The sequence below is a fragment of the Gallinula chloropus genome (assembly GCF_964237585.1).
Source record: "Gallinula chloropus genome assembly, chromosome: 2".
NCBI classification, from domain to species: domain Eukaryota; kingdom Metazoa; phylum Chordata; class Aves; order Gruiformes; family Rallidae; genus Gallinula; species Gallinula chloropus.
In genome coordinates this window covers 115784604-115805111 of record NC_140086.1, presented here as the reverse complement: position 1 = coordinate 115805111, position 20508 = coordinate 115784604, and the positions used below count along the sequence as shown (strand labels likewise).

At 40.8% G+C, this 20508-nt stretch overlaps 1 protein-coding gene across 4 annotated transcripts in view; it reads left to right on the top strand.

Moving 5' to 3' along the window:
* Positions 1-20508, top strand: part of TRAK1 (trafficking kinesin protein 1) — a 120631-nt gene that overhangs the window by 63141 nt on the left and 36982 nt on the right. For 3 of the 4 annotated variants that reach the window (XM_084260150.1, XM_084260149.1, XM_084260147.1), the window contains exon 4: positions 18579-18655. In XM_084260150.1, the coding sequence (XP_084116276.1) occupies positions 18579-18655 (77 nt within the window). Of the gene's footprint in view, positions 1-18578; positions 18660-20508 lie in introns of all 4 variants that reach the window. The other variant, XM_084260148.1, reaches the window with a different exon arrangement.

The following is a 20508-nucleotide window of genomic DNA, read 5'->3' as shown; positions in this document are numbered from 1 at the left end:
ACAACAACCTAAAAAAGATGTGCAGAAGGGGGGCTACAACAGAAATAGTCAAAACCATGAGCAAGGAAAGGAGAGCTCAATTGAGTGTTCAGGTCTGGAGCAGAAAGCATCAAATCAAGTTGGTAAAAGTAAGTTGCAAAGCAAAAGGTGAGTGTTTCTTATATCATGAACAGCAGGTGTGTGGAATTCCTTGCAGGAGGATGTTGGAGATGCTGAAAATGTACATGGGGTCTAGAATAGTCAGGGTAAGTCCTTCAGGAATTGCCAAAAGTAGAAGCTGCATCTGTCATGAGCTGTCTCTAAAGCTGGAAAAAAATGGTGGTTGGGAGGCAATTGAGGGAAATAGGGACTAAGTCTCCTTTACCTGCTTATGGCTGTTCTTGCAGGTGGAGTCTTGGGTTCTGACTGACCAGTCTGGCCACCTGCCTTGTGTTATTAATGTATATTGCAACTTAATCTATCCACATGTTTCTACTGGGTGATTACAAAGAAATGCAGTTTCCTAAAAAAGGGAGTGAAAGAGGTGAGGAGTATGTGGCAGTTACGAACAAAATGGTCGTCGATCCCTTTGGTAACTGTACCTGCAGGGATTCAGACATGCTTTTTGCATTGCTGTGTTTGATGATGATTTAATATGATCTGATCCTCAGATTCCCTTCCAATAGCTTAAACATGGTTTTATGGGGTGCTGCAAAAGTCAAGTCTCTTCTTTCAGTCTCAAAATGGTGAATATGAACATCAAGTGATTCTGGGTAAAGACCTTAAGCATTTTTAGGAATAGTGAAAGTTTGTCTGAACCCCTTAATTTCAGCTACAAAGCTTGGATGTTTGGGGGGAAAAAATAATAAAATAGGTCAGTAGTTCATGGAGAAGGCCAAAATCAGAAGTAGATTAGTTTTATTGCAAAGGGAAATATGCTGTTGTCCTGATTTTGCAGATTTTCTCTTTTTTTGCTTGTCACTTTGCAGTAACCAAATGTGTAAAGGGTTCAGTTGTATCAGCCCAGAGCAGTGTCACCAAGCAGTCACGTAGTTTCATTTTCCAGGGGGGGAAGGCAGGCTTTTATCAAACCCTGTGGAGGACAATAGTAATAGGCTAGACTTTCATTATTGATGTCCTGCATGTACCCAGTGCCTTGTGATGACATGGTGCTGCTGCTCCGTGAGCAGGCAGAGAGCTGTATCATCTTTCTGAGCAAGAATTTTTCCTTCCAGTATGGAGGGGTGCTGCTCCTCCCCAAAGCCAGCAATGGCAAAATGCATTTTCTACATCTCTGCATCTCTCTGGGAGCCAGCTCGTCTCCATGGCAACATGTTAGACTGAGAGAGATGTGGAGACCAGGGAGGAAAGGAATGAGTTAGAAGCAGCCGGGCGGTGGTGTGTGTCCCCACGTCAGCACATCAGCCTTTTGATAGGATGATTTGGTTAACGCCCATCCAAGGCTCCTGTGCAGAGCTTCTTTATTAGAGCAGCCGCCAGGGCATCTGCTTCTCCCTTCTGCATCCGTTTTCTATTTCCCCATATTTTATTTCTTTTTGCCCCCCCCCCCCCCTGAATACATCCCCTACACCCCCTTTTAATTTTAGTTGCAGCCTCATTGAGGATGTGCAGCTCATTTTCAGCTTTCTGTGAGCTTCCTTGTGATACAGTATTTTGCAAAGGCAGGAAGGCATGGCTGCATTTCACTTGACCTTAGCAGCGAAGTGAAATCTCGTCTATGTTGCTGAAGGATACTGACTATGCAGAAATTTATTGAAGCAGATTATTACGAACTGGACTGGTATTATGAAGAATGCACAGATGGTAAATATTTCTAGTCTCTTGTTGCAGAATTTGGAGCTTGTAAGACCAGACCATGGTTATTCAATGGCTTTAAAAATGAAGTACCTTGGAAAAGGCAGCACCCTGGTGTGGCGGAGATGCCTGCAGCTCTGTTGCACCTCAGCCTTTCTTGTGAGCATGCTACCAGAGACTCTGCTGTAAAGCTTTCCCTTTTCCAAAGGGAGTGGCAGGGGAACATATGCACTGTATGATGTCTTTGGGCAAGGGGGGGAGGAAATACTTGAAATGCTACCTGTATGTATAATAATTCAGCTCAATTTAAATACACTTACTGTAAGATTCTGTATTGATTTGAGTTTTAAGTCTGTGGGTTTTCTGCATGCCCAATATGCTGTGATAGGTATGTATTTAATGTGTTAATAGGCAGTACATGTGTTCTTTCTGGTTATTTGTCTGTGGAAGGCGTTTAAAGCAGCACCTTCTTAAAAGTCAGCTGGTTAACTTTTTGAATTGGAAAAAATATATGAACTTTGGCAATCACTATCTTGTGGGTGTCTTGCAATTTTTGTCTAATGTTTGCTAAGGCAATTGTTTCTTTATCAGAGTGCTGAATGTTTTCATCAGACTTCTACCAGAAGGCATTTGAGGAAGGATAAGGAATAGCTAGAGCTGTGCACGCAGCAGAGTGGAAAAATCGAGGTTCCTTATCAGTGGCACTCGGTGGTAACCTCTAAACCAAAATGCAGCCTTTGGGAAAGCAGGGGTTGTGTATGGATTTTATTGAGGTTGTAGAGCTTGACTTGAACGAGGCAAGTTGAAGATGACAATGAAGCAGAAGAAAGCTGTAAGGAGTGTAGGCCCAGGGGACGTTGTGTGCATGTAGTACATGCAGGTATTTCATAGTGCCCTGATAACAATATCAGAGTAAAGGTACATGTGACAATCTGAATAGGTTTTTATGGTCTTTTGAGTGGCATATGCTTCCATTTGTTTCTCTGTACTTGATTTTGGAACAGAACACAATTTTAGAAGCTTGTTGAACTTATGTTTGATTATTTCTTTCAGGTGTTCAGAGAGGAAAGGTGCATGTTTATTTGAAAGATCTCACCACTTTAAGTTGGGCTGAATCCATTACGTAACCTTTATCCTCTAGGTTTAACCTTAGTAAATACTGTAGCATCTGATTAATCTGCATGATGTAACAGGCTGAGTTGCCCTGGTTTTAGAAGCTTAACAAATGAAACAGTTGTACTGCCATTAAGAGCTGTCGCTGACTTCCCCTTCCCTAGGTTAAATGCAGATAGTCTTCTTTTTATTGTTATTTTTACCTGTCTGTCTGACGTGTCATCACACAGAAGTGTGACATGCCTGAGTGTCTGAGCAAAGACCTTAGCTGCTCCTCAGTTTTGCCTTAAGGTGTGCCCTGTGCTGAGGGAGCTGTAGGAGTTTCAAGGCAATGGAAGAAACAACAGGTGTTGGGCAAGCGTTTACATACCTTGTGGGATCAGGGCCTCGGGAGCACCGTACTGGTTGGTCTGATTCTGGGCTTGCAAGTTTTCTTGCGAGTGCTGAGCCCCCACCCAGCGCACTTCTTCCGTGAGCTGACACCTACAGACCTTCAGAAGGAGTTTGTGCTGGCTGGCTGTTTGGGGAGCTGTCTCCTAAGAGAAAGCTAGGTTTATGATCTGATAAGGAACAATCTCTCCAGTAGGTAAGGCATAATGCCTCTTAAGTTTTTAATACTACTCTCTACGTGATGTGGGCTAGTGCTGTCGGTCCTGTCTCAGCCTCCCAGGTGAATGGTAGTCTCATAAGGCTTAATGGAACTTTATGGGGTTTAGCACTCTTTTGCTTGTCCTAGTTGAAATGTGCAAGAAAGAAGGATTTGAGAGCTGCGTGGTGGAAGTCCTAGTCTTTGGCCTTTGGTACTGGTGTATCTGTCAGTTTAAAACAGTATTGACATTTCCTGTTGATGGAGAAAGGCATTCCAATTATTGTGAGACAAAATGCAACTTTAAAATGTAGTAGAAAATTTACCTCTTTCAAAATCCTACAGTAGATGGCATATTATAAGAGATGCCTGTCTCTTGATTGGTGCTTGGTTTTTCTACCATGTATTTGTTGATAGCAGAGTCATTTGCCTGAGATGCTTTTTATATTTGGTAGAAAGTGATAGGCAGTTGCAGCTCAGCTGACCTGTTTTGAATATCTATTTTAAGACAAGCCTAGTTAGAGAGCTTTATTTTTCTGCTGTACGTGGTCTCTCTGGAACTCTGATGTGAATCCTACCCAGTTGACCCTTCTTGGTAAGAGTCTCTTGGAGAAGAGTCAGTGCTACATTGAAGCTAACAGACAACCTCAGAAGATGATATTCTACAGAATTGTTTTTCTGATTAAATTGTTCAAACAGTCTTTATCAAAGCTGCTGGGACACAAGATTTCAATTTGAAAGGTGTGGTTTTATTTGGTTTACTTTTTAAAAAGAATTATTTCAGCAGTGTATGGTTTCTTGTTCTTCAAGGGAAAAAAAAACACTCCAAAATTACACCAGGATATAATGATTTAATTCTGCTACTCAATAGGTAAAGAAGTGACTCTCACTTTCACCTCAGATTTAATGAGCTTCTGTATGGACTGACATTGTAATGAGGCTTGCGTTTGATGCAAAAGCAAATGAATAAATACTCAAAACTTAGAGTGAACAAATCTATATAAAGATTTTATAGGGTTGGAAGAATAAATTAATCCCTTTAGATAAGGCATTTATGTCACTTAGAGAGTTTATTCTTGGTAGGAGTAGATTAATTAGACAACAAAATGTCACACTCTATTTATTTGAAGATTGAAATCACCAGTATTAGCTAACACTAGAATAAACTTCTACAAATAAGGGGGATTATACTGTGCTTTTTAGATAGATAGATTTTTCAAGTGTGATGTTTTATACAATGAGTGAAAGTTGTCACCTTATTTGGTATTTATATGTTGTGTAGGTGGAATGGTGAAGGGGAAAGAGCTAGGTGCATACTTGAGTAGGAAAGTAGTTATTTTCCCAGCAGATTCTGTGAATGACAGAACCAATAAGAAAAGAGGAAACAATGGAACTTTTGCAGGCTTTTATAGTGAAACGTAACAGTATAAAAGTCTGGGTTCATATGGATGGTTCATCTTTTTTTAGAGAAAAAGAGATAGATTCTCTAAAAAACACACATAATTTTTGGGAAAAAATAACCTGAAAATACCCTCCACAAACTCCCAAACACCTGGATAACCAAATAAGTATCATAGAACTCCAGAATGGTTTAGGTTAGCAGGGACCTCAAAGATCATGTAGTTCCAAACCTCCATTATGGGCAGGGACACCCTCTACTAGACCAGGCTGCTCACAGAAATCTTTACAAATAACCATCTCCCTTTGCCTATTTCTTAGGCTACTGTTTTTCATCCTCTCAATGAGCGATGCTTTCTAGAGATACCGAGGTTGATTGTGGATCAAATTACTTTTCTTGTGGTTACTGCTTTTTTATTTCTAGCTGAGGAACTCCATGCTAACGCCTGAGAGTTCATTGCCTGCAGTTCCAGATGACTCTTTGTATGTGCAATTGGCTCTTTCCTTCTTTTGTTGGCTATGAGTTTTGGCAATTTCTCATGAACAAAATAAGTTTCCTTTTGTTTTCTCCTCATTAGTCACATGGTTGCTGGTTTTGTCACATGTGCCAAAGCTTGGCACGAATGACTTAATCTCACTCTCTTGTTTGTTCCTGCACCCTTTAATCCTGCTTTTGCCCTTCTCCATAATTTTCAATCCCTACCTGTCCGTTCCTCCGGCTTGTACTGAAACGTTTTAGTCTTTTGTTCTGTTTGCATTTTGGAGCTCCTCTCCTCTGTTTTCCAGTCCACTGAAACGATTATCACCAAGCTTCCTAACTTTCTTTTTAGCTGAACAGTAATTGCAAATGATAATTTCTGTTCTCTTGTCCTCACAGCCACTTTAAACATGATTATCCTCTCCTTGCTTGTGTTCGGGTGCCTTTGCAGGTGTGAAACTGTCTTGGTGGTTCTTCCTTCCCCCATCCCTTCCTTTTTGTTTTTTTTCATCAGTCCTTTAAGGTAGCATTAGAAGAATATTTCATATTCCCTGCTGCGGCACTTCAAGAGTTCTTGGTTATCTGTGTTTCTTCTCAGTGCACCTTAGTTACAGGTAACCTTGCAAACACAACTCTGCCAGCTCTGTGGGTGGTGCAGTCAACATTTTTATTTCAAATACGCTTCCCTTGATGACCTCTCCCTTACAGTAGGAGCTTGACTGGTAGTTGGGCATATATGATGAGTTGTCTCCCTCATACATTGGCCCCTTTTGTTTCCATCCCTGCAGACAGAGCAACTCTGGTGTTACTCTGGATATGGAGTGGATGCTGGCTATGGGTACACCATCTAAATCTGAGAATCTTAATACTGGTAGCACCCAATCTCTGAAACAGGCCTTGCTCTATGGGTATGCTGCTAAAATTCTCTTTCAGATTGTTCTTGTTTTGCTCCTGTTGCCTTGATACATGATAAATATGGGTGAACCTTGTTTATATTCATGTAATCTCTTACAGAATTTTCCTAGGTTTCCACTTTTGCCATGTAAATTTTTTTCTTTATTTATGTGTTGGCTCTCTTCTTTATTGTCAGACCTAAGCTGCTTCTGGTTTTATGTTGTCTTCATGTGGCTTATTGTTCAGTATAGATGTGCTTTTCCCCTTCATTCTGCTCAGCCTCTGATTTTCCAAACAAGAATTTTCCCAATTTATTCCATTTCGTTCCCTTTCTGCAGAGGAACATGTTGCCCTTTCGGTTGAGTTGACAGAAGATCATTTGGGTAGGTTTTTGAAGAGTGGGAAACATGTAAAACCTGTAAACACTTGAACAAACAAGCCTTATTAGACTGTATATTTTAATAGCATATGTTCAATGACCAATTTATCTCCCCTCCCAAAACACCCACGTTTCTTCATCAACATGTTTTTAAATGTGGGTGCTGTTGTTTCAGCCGCTGGTTTTAGGATTTACTGGTTTATCGTGAATCTCTTTGTTCTAGATGAAGCATGGTTATTGCTAGTTAATTGTGGTCAAAATTAATGTGCAGAACATGATTGCACAGAAGCACAGACGTTCTTATTGATAAAGGAAGGTTAAAATGATTTGAATTTGAGTTCCGTGGAAATAATGAGTCAGGATAAGAGGGTTTGTTAATAGTGTGTCCAGCCTCACCCTTCTAACTAGCTCCCGGTTTGTGTGTTTCCTGCTTGGCTGCAAAGTTACTGAAGGTGATCTGTGCCTTAGCGCAAGCGTCGCCAGAGGAATGTGCATCTGTGTGCTTCAAGCACTGGCGCTCGCTCAGCAGCCTTCCTGAGGGGAGGGGAGTTACATCTCTGCAGTTGCTAATTCAGGATGGTGATTGCAGCAAATATGCTGACTTTATTTTGCAGTGGTAACCCATGAAAATGAGCGTTTGTTCTGGCATGGTCTTTACGTCCCAAGTACGTGTTTGCAGGAAATATTAAAAAATCTTTACAATTTAGCTCCCCCTGCGCGCCCCATCCCCCATAGCTGCTTATTGTTTGGTATCTAGTGGAAACCTGGCTCTTAATCTTAACAAGTAAATATTCCTGCACTAGTGAAAGGGCCTGATGCAGAATGATTTGATAGTGTGAGGGTGTGGTACGTGTTCCTTCTCCACCCATTCTGAATTTGCGTTTATCATATGCTGATACCAATACAGGCATTGCAACGTGTATCTTGCTCTCAGGTTTTGAATGTCAGAGTCCTCCAGTGTGGCATGAGTTGACATGAGTCACAGGTCAGAAGTCAACTTGTGGGAATATTTGTTTAATCTCCTCATATTTTCACATGTAGCAGCAACAGGTATGCTTTTCATGTGTTGCCCACCACCCTGCTCTCCATCACAAACCAGCTGAACACTTGGCAATATTAAAACTAAAAGAGTTTGAAATCGTCAAGGTTGGCAGGGCTGGACTTTTCTAAGGTTTCAAATGTGTTTCTCACGTTCTTTTAAAGACACCTGAGTCTTACTATTTTGGTTCCTCTCCGAATTTCGGTTCTCTGGCTATTGCCAAATTGTGGTGGAATGGCAAGTAGGTGCTGAAGTTTGTTATTTTTAAAGAGCTTTGATTCACTGTTGCAGGTGAGAAACGAAGATACATAAAATCTCTTAAAGAATCATAGAAACTAGAAGTAAGCCCCATTACATTATTAGTAAAATTACGTCTTTTAATGGTGTGATTGGGGGAGAGAGGGGCAATCATATTTTTTCCCCAACTGAGTTCTCGAGGTGGTTGCCACTGAATGTTGCGGTAAGTTTTGGCAGCCAAAGCTCAAGTCATTAAGTTTGAGCAGTAAGATCTTGCTTTATTCAGAAACAAGCCTTCCTCAGCAAGCACTGGTGTATTTCATGTCCCTTGGCTATTGTTTGTACAAACATTGTTACATTATTTATATATAAATAACAAGAGTTTAAAACTGAAGACAGAATGATTAGTCATGATTGTATAAATTTAGGTCCTTCCCATCTCACGCTACCTCGTACTTTTTGCACCACTAGAGAAGTGGTACAAGACAAGTGGTTCTTACGTGACCCCCTTACGTTCTGCTGGCTTTGAATGCTTGTCTCCATCCCCCCTCAGCAGTTATGTCCCCTGCAAGAGTGATGACCTCCCTCTACCTTGTGGTGTCCCTGCTTTGCCTGCAACTGCTCTGCTTGTAGCGCAGAGAGGAATGCTCCCAGCAAGCAGCAAAGGGCACCTATTTGCCATGGAAAGTGAGGGAGGCAACCTGGCAAACATTAAATATCTATAGCTGCAGAGAGTTAAATAGAAAAAGTTAACCTGCCTGCAGTGTGTAGTCATGTTTAGCAAACACAACCTGTTGGAAACGAAGAGGTCTGAGATAAAGGAGTTTTGTTGAACAGAGAAGAGATATGTACGCCCTTGGAAACGCACTACGGTGTCATATGTGGACTTTGAGGTATTTTGTTTCCCACAGCAGACAGAAGAGTGAAGAGAACTGTAGAAGTGATGGTATTTAACAGCTGATGCTTCATACCAGGGTAAACATTTTTGTGGAAGCAATAAAAAAAAAAAAAAAGCTCTAAATACCCACTCCCTTCCCCACACCCCAGCTTTTCACACAAGGGTTTTAGTGCGTGGTGGATGCTGCCCTCTGTCCATACTGTCAACCAGCCACAACTCTGAAGATCTCTCTGCTGGGTGGGATTAGCATGTTGTGTGGGGGGGGGCTTCGGCTGCTTGGTACTCCTGAGAAAGCTGTTACATGCAGCATTAGGCAACTTGAGAGGTGACTTACCTCTGAAGGTGCACACCCTTCAATAGGTGTGACAGTCGGAGGCTGGGTCAGACTTCCGTGTTGTGGGAAGCTACCACTTCGCTTGGAGGAGCAGGGGCAGAGGAGAGAGCACCTTGTTGACAGGAGGAGTGCTGGGGAGGGGGCTTTCAGCCCACTTAATTTGCCTGAAATACGCAAGTGGAGCTGTTGAGCAAAACCTGGCTACCATCAGAACTGCTATGAGGAACAACATGAATCTTCTAGTAATTATTAGACAGATGGTCTCTTCCCTCCTCCACCCCATCTGTACAACACAAAGCTGTTGCGCTGAGGACAAATGCTCAGTCGCCTCTGGAGCTGTCTGGCTGAGCATGTGAGTGAGGGAAAGATGGTATCCTGCTTTGTGGAGACCTTGCTTTGCTCTCCCCAAAAACACAGCCTCCAAGGGAATGCCTTCCCATCTCCTGTGAGACTAAGGCATCGGATCGTGTCTATCTGGGATAACTTCAGCAATGTCAGTAAACGAAGAGGAAAGCTTTGAATATGACTATGAGAAGGAAAATGAAAGAGAACGCAGATTTAACAGGCAGAGCCTTGATATCTTGGAAGAAGGTACTCTTCACTTTTGGTTTTAAACTTATATGGTACTAGCACATGGTGACATGATTTAAATGAAGTATGGATTTAAATTACTAAATTTTACCTTTTTTTTTTTAATGTGTAGTCAGAATTTTCAGATTGAACGTAAAAAAACGAGTAGGATAATATGAATAGGAAATATGAATAGGATTAATGTACACTTCTTTAAATAAGAAATAAATGATCAATGTGTAGCCTATGCAACACCTTTTTTATAGTTAAACTGGATTTGGGAAATTATATATTTTTTTAAATGTAGTACTTCATATAGATACGATACACAGATGAACTGTACATACATATTAGATTGTGTCTGTTAGGCTATCATTTCCCACAGATACTTCTAAAAATGAGCAAAAGAACAGGACAACGATAGAAACAATCCAAGCCATGGAATTTGTCACTTAATTGTTAAAAAAACCAAATGACCCAAAAAATCTTATCATACTTCGTGGGAATAATGAACGTCTGCAGTATTGCAGGCAGCTGGCCCGTTAGGGTGGGAATATGAATCTGTGTGCATTGAAGATCCTCTTCCACAACTACCATATAGAGAGTGTGCCCGTTCAAGGACTGCTTCCAGACAGTCTGGTGATTTGTTTTCAGGACTTCAGGTAGTAAAAGTTAGATGTACTATTTGCTGTAATTTTCACACCAAAATGGTGGTTTTGTGGTAGGGAACTGGTATTTCCAGGTACACTATCATCAAGTTGTCTTAAGGATGCTTAGATAGTTAGCACAGGGAATGTGACCTGCTGTGAATTTTCAACCTTACTCACCTCCTGGGAAATAGTTTCTGTGTCCAAAGCCTCAGTGGATGTGACATGCTCTTTGAATCCTCTGGCATAGGACTTTCCTGTAAAGACTTCCTCGAAACAAACATTCCACCAGCATTTCATTCATACTCGGTCAATAAACTACCCATCTTTCCTGTTGTGGGTCTCTGAAGGAAGCTGAGACGATTTGTGTCTCTCTTTTACAGAGAGGTACGTGGGAGAATGCTGGTAAAAAGAAACTTTAAACCGGGGGTTGGGTGGGGAGGAAACTTAGTGAGAGAGGCCCGCCCACGTTGTTCTCTGATTCCTATTTTTTTCTAGTGATGAAATGATTGCTGAAACATGTATCATGCTGCTCTCATTCTTCCTGCTGACTTTACCTTTCACGCAGATCTAAGTACATTCTGAAACTGTTCTTGATTTCAAGGGGTGGGGGGAAATTGAGATACATCTGGAATAAATTTAGCCCTGTCTTTCTAAAGTACCTTCCCTTCAGAAGCTCAGTGTGTATTTGAAAAGCCCTTTAAAGATGCCTTCTCTCCTCCACCTATACATTCAGGTCACCTACACACTCAATGTAGTAGTGATATGGATGCATAAAAATGATGGATGTTATTTCTATGTATCTTTGCACGTGGGTGCAGTTATAAATGATAGGATTTCTCTCAGGGATCAGCAAGTCCATTCCATAAGTAAAGCAGATGAAGCACCAGCGTTTTTTGTGCTGAAGAGAGGTTTTAGCCATATCTGGCTAGAAATTTGGTGTCAGAAGTGGAAAGTAAGTCTTCAGAATATTACTCACTTTGGTTGAAGTTCTTTAATTTGGTTTATAGTTACTGAAAAGAAGGGGGTAATTAAGACTCCTTAACTGTTCCATGAGTAAAATATGTATTTACTACTTGTCTATTACTTCATAGCCGTTTTGATAGAACAAGACTTCTCTGACGCTTAGATCCTGTGCCTGCCCTCAGGCCTGTTCCTAGAGCCTCTGTCACAGAACTAGTGTTATGCTTGGCAGTGTTACCCACTCTCTTGATGACTATGGAAAGCACCTTCATAAAGGTCTAGGTAGAACAGTCCTAGAGTCTGTGCGTTGCTTTGGAGTTGTAAATTTGCCTGACAGCGACGTATTTACTCCTCATTAAATGAGCTGGGCTTTGAGCTGACCGCAGTGAAGCTTTGTGCAGTGATACCTGTTGATAGCATCTACTCAGTTATAGATGATAAAAAATCCTGAGCTGTACTGGACATCCTGTCGGGTTTTTTTGGTTAGTCATGGTGTTCGGTCTCAGCTAATTCTGAAACTGGGTTGTGTTTTGATTCTTGTTTTTGCAGGGTAGGACAGGAAAAGACTGGTACATGTTTAGGACCTGTGATGGCAGCCATTCATGACCATTTCAGTTCACTAAGAGATTAAAAATCCTTCCTATCTAAAGTACTGAGTAAATTCAGGCTAAGAAACCAGTTCAGATTTCATTTGAAAAATAAACAAAATCTTGTGATCACTGTCAAAATCTCAAATTTAGGCACTCCAGGGGTCTAACGTATACATAAAATGAAAAATGCCTGTGTTATCTTACAGTGACATTGACGAGGATGGATCTTTTAATGCTAAAGCAAAGGAAATGGAGGCTGGTAATTTTCAAAAGCTTTGGCACAGCCAGTCCCTCCCGGAGTTGGAATAGGAAAATATCCTGTACTTGGAGACAGCTGACAATACATGGCTTTCAATGCAGGCTTGTAACTTCATTGTAGGATTTTTGGAAAGATCTGCAGTTCAGGTCCTGATTTAAGCCTGAACATCCATCTGTGAGTTGCAAGGGCTGCAGTCCAGCTATTTCTTCTCAAGAAATGGGTGGAGGAGAATAATTCAGTGGATAGTCATCCAAAATCGTGTAAGAAAAGCTTTACATTTAACAACAGAGCTATTCTGAGCTGTTGCAGCTAATGGTGTATGCGCTGTGGTGATGGTAAACAGGGTGGCCAAAACACTGAGACAATAATAAGGTTGAAGCTTTGGTTCTTTCCAGGTGTTTCCCCTTATTTCCTTAGGTTTGCTTTGTGGCAGTGTTTTCCAAGTTAACACATTTGATCTGTGTGTGATGCTAATAGAAGGAGTATGCATGTGTCATTCTTGTTGAAATTTCCACTGATTCTTCATTCACGACAAGAAAACTTATTGTGGTTTGTGTCCTGCATAGAAAATGTACTTTGAAATGGCTGCCAGCCTGAGTGTTTGTGCATTAAGCTTTAGAGTAGAATAATAGAACAGTGTTTTCCCAAACCTGAGATTAAGTAATAACGTAAGTTATGTGAAGCTTTAATATTGAATTTACTAAGGTATTTGAATACTGCGTGAGAGAAATGGCCGTAAACAAACACCCTTCAAACTGTAGTTTAAATGGCCAGATAAAATCTCTTCTCGAAGAATCAATAACTACACCTTAATATTAAAGGATTAATTTGCGAACTACGCCATAGAAGTCACAGTAAGCTGAGTTGTAACAGTTTAAAAGAAGAAAACAATCTACTGGCATTGTCTACTGAACTTAGGGTAGTTATTTTTGTCTGTGCTAATACGTATTTGCTGACTGAACATGTACTGCTCACAGCATCATGTTCTTCCTGACTCCTCCATGGAGCTCGCCCACGGCCTTCCTTGGCAGTTGCGTCTGGAGAGCCTGGCCCGTGCCTCTGCTTGGGTGGGAGTGGGGAAGGCTGGAGGAACTGCTTGGTGGGTCACATTAAAATTTGGACATCTAGCAAGTTGTGCTTCAGAAGCATGTTTTTTCAAGCTCCTATCACAGTAGGCTCTCAATTTTTTTTAGCTGTTCAGATGAATGTGTTCTCTCAGGGCTGTCTCAAACATGACAGGCAACAGCAGGCCTGAAGCCTCTGCCCCAGTTTAGCCAGGGCTGCCAAAAACTCCACTTCAGCAGAGGAGAAGCTACCACATTACCCTTAAGCACATAACATCTTTCTAGTCTGAGTCTGTAAGAGGGCTGATGGCATGGTTTAGGTTTAACTTTCCTGTGTTTATTTGAAAAGGAATATAGGTAATATGGCACAACTTCAGAATTCCTCGTGTGCTTGGCTCAAGTCGACATAGCGGTCGCAGTAACCGGAGCCAGAACGTAACTATCAGTGCCTAAAAATCACAGCTTCAGTTCTAGAGCAAACACTTTATTCTTGGAGTGCAAAAATAGCCTTTCAGAAATGAAACCAATGTGTGCTGAGGAGTCCAAGTCTGCCAGGGTCTCTCATGGTTAATGTTTGCCAAGTGGTATCGGGCAGTAAGGAGCATGGCGGGGTTGCTGTGTCTGTTACGTAGATCCTGATGCGTGACATTTAGGATGTGATGAACTTGCCAAACTTCCATGTCTGGGGAGAGCTCTGAGCAGAAGGGAGGGAGACGAAAGCTGTTCATGAGTCAGTGCTTTTCATGGCTGGTCAAAGAATTCAGTAGGTCTTGCCATAGTGAAAGGCTCTGGGTAGAGAGCTGTAACGAAGAAAAGTGGTAAGTTGATTCCCTGCTGCTACTTTACCAATAAAAAGGACTGGTATTAAAATTGCCAGATATTTATGCTCCATGAACAGTATTCCCTTATCCTGATGTAGTTTCTCAGGAAGTAGGGCCTTCCCTATTGGACTCTATAATTATGCAGGTCAGTATTATCTGCCCAAAACCTGAAACTGTGCCATAACATCTTATTCCCTTTCTGTTTCACAGTAGTTAGAAATAAATAGGAGGAGGAGCAATCTGAGCTGGGATTACCTCTTCAGCCATGGCTCCTCTCTTTTGGTTCTTTCATTTGCCTCTGATTAACGGGTCTCAAGAATGAAGAGGGCTATGCCTTGAGGATGGATGCAGGGAGCAGGGGCTGAGGACACTCACTGCAGTAGCTCCCAGTAGTGGTATTCTTGCTCTCCTTCCCTTCCATGGCTGTTTCATTCTCCTGGAAACATACTTTTCCTTTAATCAGCATGTTAGGTGGCTGAGTGACTTCCAGGGAGTACTCTAGGAAGATACATGCTTTCCTTCTTCCCTCCCTTCTCACTGAGCATCTTCAGCTTGGGAATAAGTGCTTTAGTAAAAGCATGGAACTCCTGATAGATGCTTCCAGTCAGATGCTGCATTAGAGAAGGAAAAAGTGTGCAGTATATCCTTTCAGCTGTACTCAAATTGGGATAGCAGGGATGTGTGTGCCCAGACATTTGGGAGCTTTAAGAAGATGTAAAGATGGTGCTAGGTACTTTAAGACAGAAGATGTGTGTAGCATTTATCCTTTCGTGTGTTTGACTTGTAAAAAAACCCAAACTGAAGTACTTTGAAGATATTTGCAAATATGTATTTAGAAGAATGTATTTAGTGCAGTCATGAAAATAACACGATAGTTTTTTCCGCTCTGTTTCCTGGTTTTGTTTTGTGACATTTGTTTCAAAGCAGTTACTAAAATACATTTTCTGTTTCTGGAATTCTGTGGTCCGTCCACTTGCTGTAGACTCTCTGTTAGTCAAATAAATACATATAATAATAGCCTTATCCATAAACTAAGCAGTGCAAAGTGTATTTTATTTGGATGCTGGCATGCATCCATGCATTTATTCACCACTCTTCCTATCACCCTCAAGCCAAAAAACTACTAATTTGCATGTGAGCAAAAAGAGGTCAGTAAATTGGCACTGTAGGTTTTGTCTTACACAGCGTTGCCCTTCATCTACCCTTGCTTTATTTTTACGGTAATATTACCAGGCTCTCATATTGATCAGAAACTCCAGCAGGCTAGAAACCTACTATGCAGAATCCATTAGAGCTGTGGAGTTTGTGGTTTTTGATTTGGTTCATGTTATCTGACCATGGTCGTCCCTCCTTCCCCCTGCTCCCTGCTCCAACTTCACTGATCAGAGCTGAAATGTATTGTTGAAGATAGCGTGTCTTTTTCACTTAGTCTTTTTGGACACCAAGGAAATAAAAATCACTGCACTGGCAGTTGGACAAATGTTAACTTGCAATCTGTGGAAGCTGACTTGTTACATACTTTGACGCGGTGTTGAGTATTTTAAGTGCTGCTTCTGAATTGCTTTCTCTTCCCTTACTTCTCACATTCTCTTCCCCACAACCTTGGTTTTCTGAGTGATAGAGAGGTACACCTCTTTGCAGGTTTGTCCTCTGTCCAAAAGGAAGACCTTTTAGGTAGTGGCTCTGTGCTTCTGCTGTGTTGGATGTTGAGTGCCAGTAGGAGGTGGCTGATCGAAGGAGGCATTTTATTATAAGCAGTCTGTTGAAGTTTGTTTCCACTTGGATGTCTAAAGGATGTATGAGAGATCATTTCATAGAATCAGAGAATGCATTAGGCTGGAGGGGGCCTGTAATGGTCATCTGATCCAACCCATCTGCAGTAAGCAGGGATATCTTCACTAGATCAGGTCGATCAGAGCCCCATCAAGCCTGACCTTGAATATCTCCAGGGATGGGGCTTTCACTGCCTCTCTGGACAACCTACCACCCTCACTGAGAATTTTTCCCAATATCCAGCCTAAATCTCCCCTTTCCTAGTTTAAAACCCTTACCCCTTGTCCTGTTGCCACATGCCCTTGTGAACAGTTCTTCCCCATCTTTCTTATGGGCACCTTTCAGGTATTGGAAGGCTGCTATAAGTCTCCCCTGATGCCTTCTCTTCTCCAAGCTCTGAGCAAGCCCGACTCTCTCAGCCTGTCTTCCTAGGAGAGGTGCTCCAGCCATTTGATTGTTTTTGTGACCCTCCTTTGATCATGCTCCAACAGGCCCATGTCTTCTTTGTGTTTTTCTGCTCTGAAATCTTTCCCTATTAGCAGAATAGCATGTGAAGACCTCTGTATTAACACTGCCCAGCAGAAATGTGATATAAATTTTGAGATACAAAAGCTGTTGGTGACCAGATTGCTACCTTTTGCTAGTACTAAGGTTGTTGTGATATGGCTGTGGTGTTCCCCTGCCGTGTAAAAGGTTAAGTTGCTAGTTCTGAAGGAGCAGCTCAGAGCCACACAAATCAACCTTTATCACTCTCTCCCAGCTGAGTGACTTTATTCTGTCTGTGGGAGTACCGTCCTTTTATCAGACTGGATGTTAGGAAGGTTATACATTCACCTGAGTTGGGGTGATGTAAGGTTGCCATAGTCCTAATCACTGCTGATTTGTAGTGTGAGATACAGACTTAAAAAGAGCTTTGTAATGACAATCACACAAGCTATTTTACAGTTTTAAGGGAATGTTGTAACCAAGGGAGCTAGTTGGCATACAGTTGTTTTGGAAATAAACTGCTGGTGTCAGCATTTCTGATAGTAAATTCATAACTCACGCAGTAAAATGTCTATTTTTAAAAAAGATTGGTTTTATGATGATACTGATTATTTCTTTTAATTGTGCATAGTCTTCTGGACATGACACTGTCTGTCCTTATGTGAAACTTTTATGGAAATCTCTTTAGCCCCTTTGTTTACTGAGGCTGATGTTCTCTGAAAGGTACTTGTTTGTGTTTTTTTTCCTGTGGAATCCTGGTTATTCTGCTTTGGACTAATACAGCTTGTACTTTGCGTTGTATTTTTGCTTGTGCAGTGGTGTGGTTAGTCTCTATATTGCTATATAGGTGGCAGATTAATACTTGGAAGCATAAACTTCTTAGTAGTACAGCTTTCAGATTTAACTATTCCCTTTTCCATACTTCAGAGTGGCATTCTTCCAAGTGCACTGGCACTACTGATGTTGCTAAATATTGTAAATGTTTTTAGGGTTTGATCCTCAAAATAAGGTTGGAGAAACAGGAGCATAGAAACAAAGTTTACTTCTTGCTGTAGTTTAAGCAACTCTCTGATGCTCAAGTGTGGAACCCTGCAACACTTGGATACCAAAAATACTGTTGTGCCTGCTGTGTTATTAATGTGCTTTAGTGGGGATCAGCTGTATACTGATGTACATGGAGATTGTGTATTTATAAAGTGAGGGGTGGTGTTTCCTTAGGGTGACAAGCTGTCTCACTATTCTCAATACACTTTAAAAATTGTTTAAATCTTATTAGACCTTATCTGTCTCACCCCGCTGCCTTAATGTGCCTTAATGTGAGCTCCAGCAGCATTATCCAGTCTGTCAGAGTGAGCTTTTAACTGACATTGTCATGGGTAAATCCCCTGAAGGACAATTTGTGCTGCAGCAGCCTTATAACCAGCGCTCTGTACCATCAACTCTACTTCATTAACAATCCCTTTATTCCAGCATCAAAGGCTTTGGGGAATAGGTGTAGCTGAAAATGAAAAGAATCTAAGAGTAGAGCAGGAAGTGTTGTTGTTTCCTCTGATTATTGGTGGCTTTATATAAAACTTGCAAACTTCTAGATAAGTTGTTGTAGCTTCTTAAGGATCACCTGTGGTGGTAGATTAAACTTCTGTATACCTTCCTCAGCTTAACAGAATTCCTGGTTCCACCTTAGTGGTTAATCGTCTCGCCCAGTCTGAGTGAAACTGGCCACTTTGGTGTGGTCTGGGTACTATAAGAACCATTTATTATGTTGCATGCATTTGGTATTTACTTTGCTGTCTCATACCATAGAAGCCAGTTCTTATCAACTTGATATGATTAAGTATCTTTATGTTGAACAGTGTTACTAACCATATTGTAGTTGCTCATTCATGGAGTAATTCTACTACATGTAATATGATGACTAGGTGACATGATAGAATTAAGTCTCTAAGAATGCCTGGTTGCACTTGATTTATTTTTTTTTAAATAAACTCAAGACATTCCTCTTCAGAGAAAAAACAATTGAACAGTTTGTTGACAAAAGCAAATATTCACTGCAAAGAGAAACCCTTATATTCTCAGTTTAACTTGAAGCTTTGATTATTTTTGAGGCATTTTGTTTGTTTCATTTTAGCTTTTGATGTGCTTACCCAGAAGTTGACGTGAGATGAAAAGTTAATGCAAACTGAAATTCTTTAATGCATTATTTCCCCCCAATAGTATTGCAAATATGCTAAATGTCTAATTTTATTTCTTTGCAGTTTTATGTGCTGAAAGAGTGGGCCAGATGACTAAGACATACAATGACATAGATGCTGTTACACGTCTTCTTGAAGAGGCAAGTATGACATCTCTTTAAGGACCCGTACACAGTATGAGAAAGTAGTACAGAAATTGCACAGTACCACTACTAAAGCCCGTTGGTAGGCTGCCCTTGTATGCGGAGTAAGAAGTGTTCTGAGTGTATGTACACTTTATCTCATTGCTAAGGTAAACATTATTGTGAAGTACAGGTCATTTGTTTACCTCAGCCATATTAATTCATTACTTGTGCTTGTTTTTCAGTTGAGGCCATTTAACTTCACTTAACCTGTTCTTGGACAAATATTTGCTGTAACAAATGGGGGGGAGGGAATAGTCTAAAAATGACACGTTTTTGCAGTACAAGTAAGGCAAATAGTATCAGTATTGATTAATGTATTATCTTTAAAAAAAACCCAAACTAAAAAAAGAAACATAAACAACACCCCACCCCCCAAAAACTCCCTCAAAAAACCCTGCTAAAAAGTTGTTTACAAGTAGTTTTGTTTAAATAATTAATATTCCAGATAATGTTTCTCTGGAGAATTACATAAACATGAAATTAGAAAATATGTAACACTCCGTTTATCTCTAAGGGTTTTTCTTCCTTGCCTTTTGGTTTGTTGGTTTGGGTTGGTTGTTTTTTGGTTGGTTGGTTGGTTGGTTATATACCACTATTATGTGAATTAGTTTGGCACTGAAGAAATGGCAAAAAAGCAGTTGTCAAGATACAGTGCTAATGTTCAGTAAATACCATGATACATTGTTTGACTGAAATTAGCTGCTTTTTCTTCAGTAAACTTGAGCAATTGTTTTCCAAATCATGCTTAGGAAAAAATTCCTTATGTGAAAACTGTTACAATGAATTAGCTCATAGCTGAGCGTCATTTAATCCTTCATATTTATTTGTTTGCTTATTGCAATAGTAACGTAAACAATGGGGTCCATCTAACCCAGATACACTCTGTGGTCAGTTCTTCTTAATTCTGCAAGGAAATAAACCCCGGAACACTCACATCTCCCACCTCTGCTTGACACATCTGATATCAGCACAAATTCCCAAATTTCATGCTTTGAGCTGAAGTCTTAACAGATATTTCATAGGAAGCTGATTAAAATTGATACTTTACCTAAAAGTCTTGACTTGGAAAAATCCATTAACTTGTAGTAACAGCCTGTTACCTGTTGGCGTCTGGTTCCTTCCCTCTTGTGTGGCTGAGATGTTTCCATGGGTCCTTCTAGCAGTGATGCAGCATTCTGCCAAAACCTTTCTTCCCCCGAGTCCCTGTAGCCAAATGTCTATAGATGCAGAAATCACACTCGTGGGAGCAATGATAGAAGGACTTGCTGAGCTAATGTTTTCAAGCTTCTGGTGTGTTTCTCTGTCTGGGTGATAGTGAAGGAAAATTGGTGGAACATTTTGGAGGTGAACCTTTAATAAAACAAATACTTTCAGAGAGCTTTTTTGGGTTGTTTGGCCATCATTTCTGATTGAATTGCTCACTGTTCTTAGGCATGTGTGTGCTTACAGATGTTTTCTGTTCTGCAGCTGATTGTTATCATGAGATAACCATATCTGTGCAGAAGTTAAGGTTAACTCCTTCTGGTCCCTTCACCCATATAAGCATAAAAACCACCCCAGAAGCTGCCCCTTGGCTAGCCTTCTTGTTGGCAAGCTTCAAATTAATTAATTACAAAGTTGGCAGGATGGAGGGTGCAACATTTTGGGATGGGGAGACAGGAGAGTGACCTCAAAACTTTATGTATGCGGATACTTTGAAAGTTTCTACCTGTTGCCCTGAAACTAAGCAGAGAGAGCAACAGCAGGCCTGTTTTTGGTAAATATCAAAAATACAGGTATTTTTACCTGTATGTGGTAAAAATAGAAGC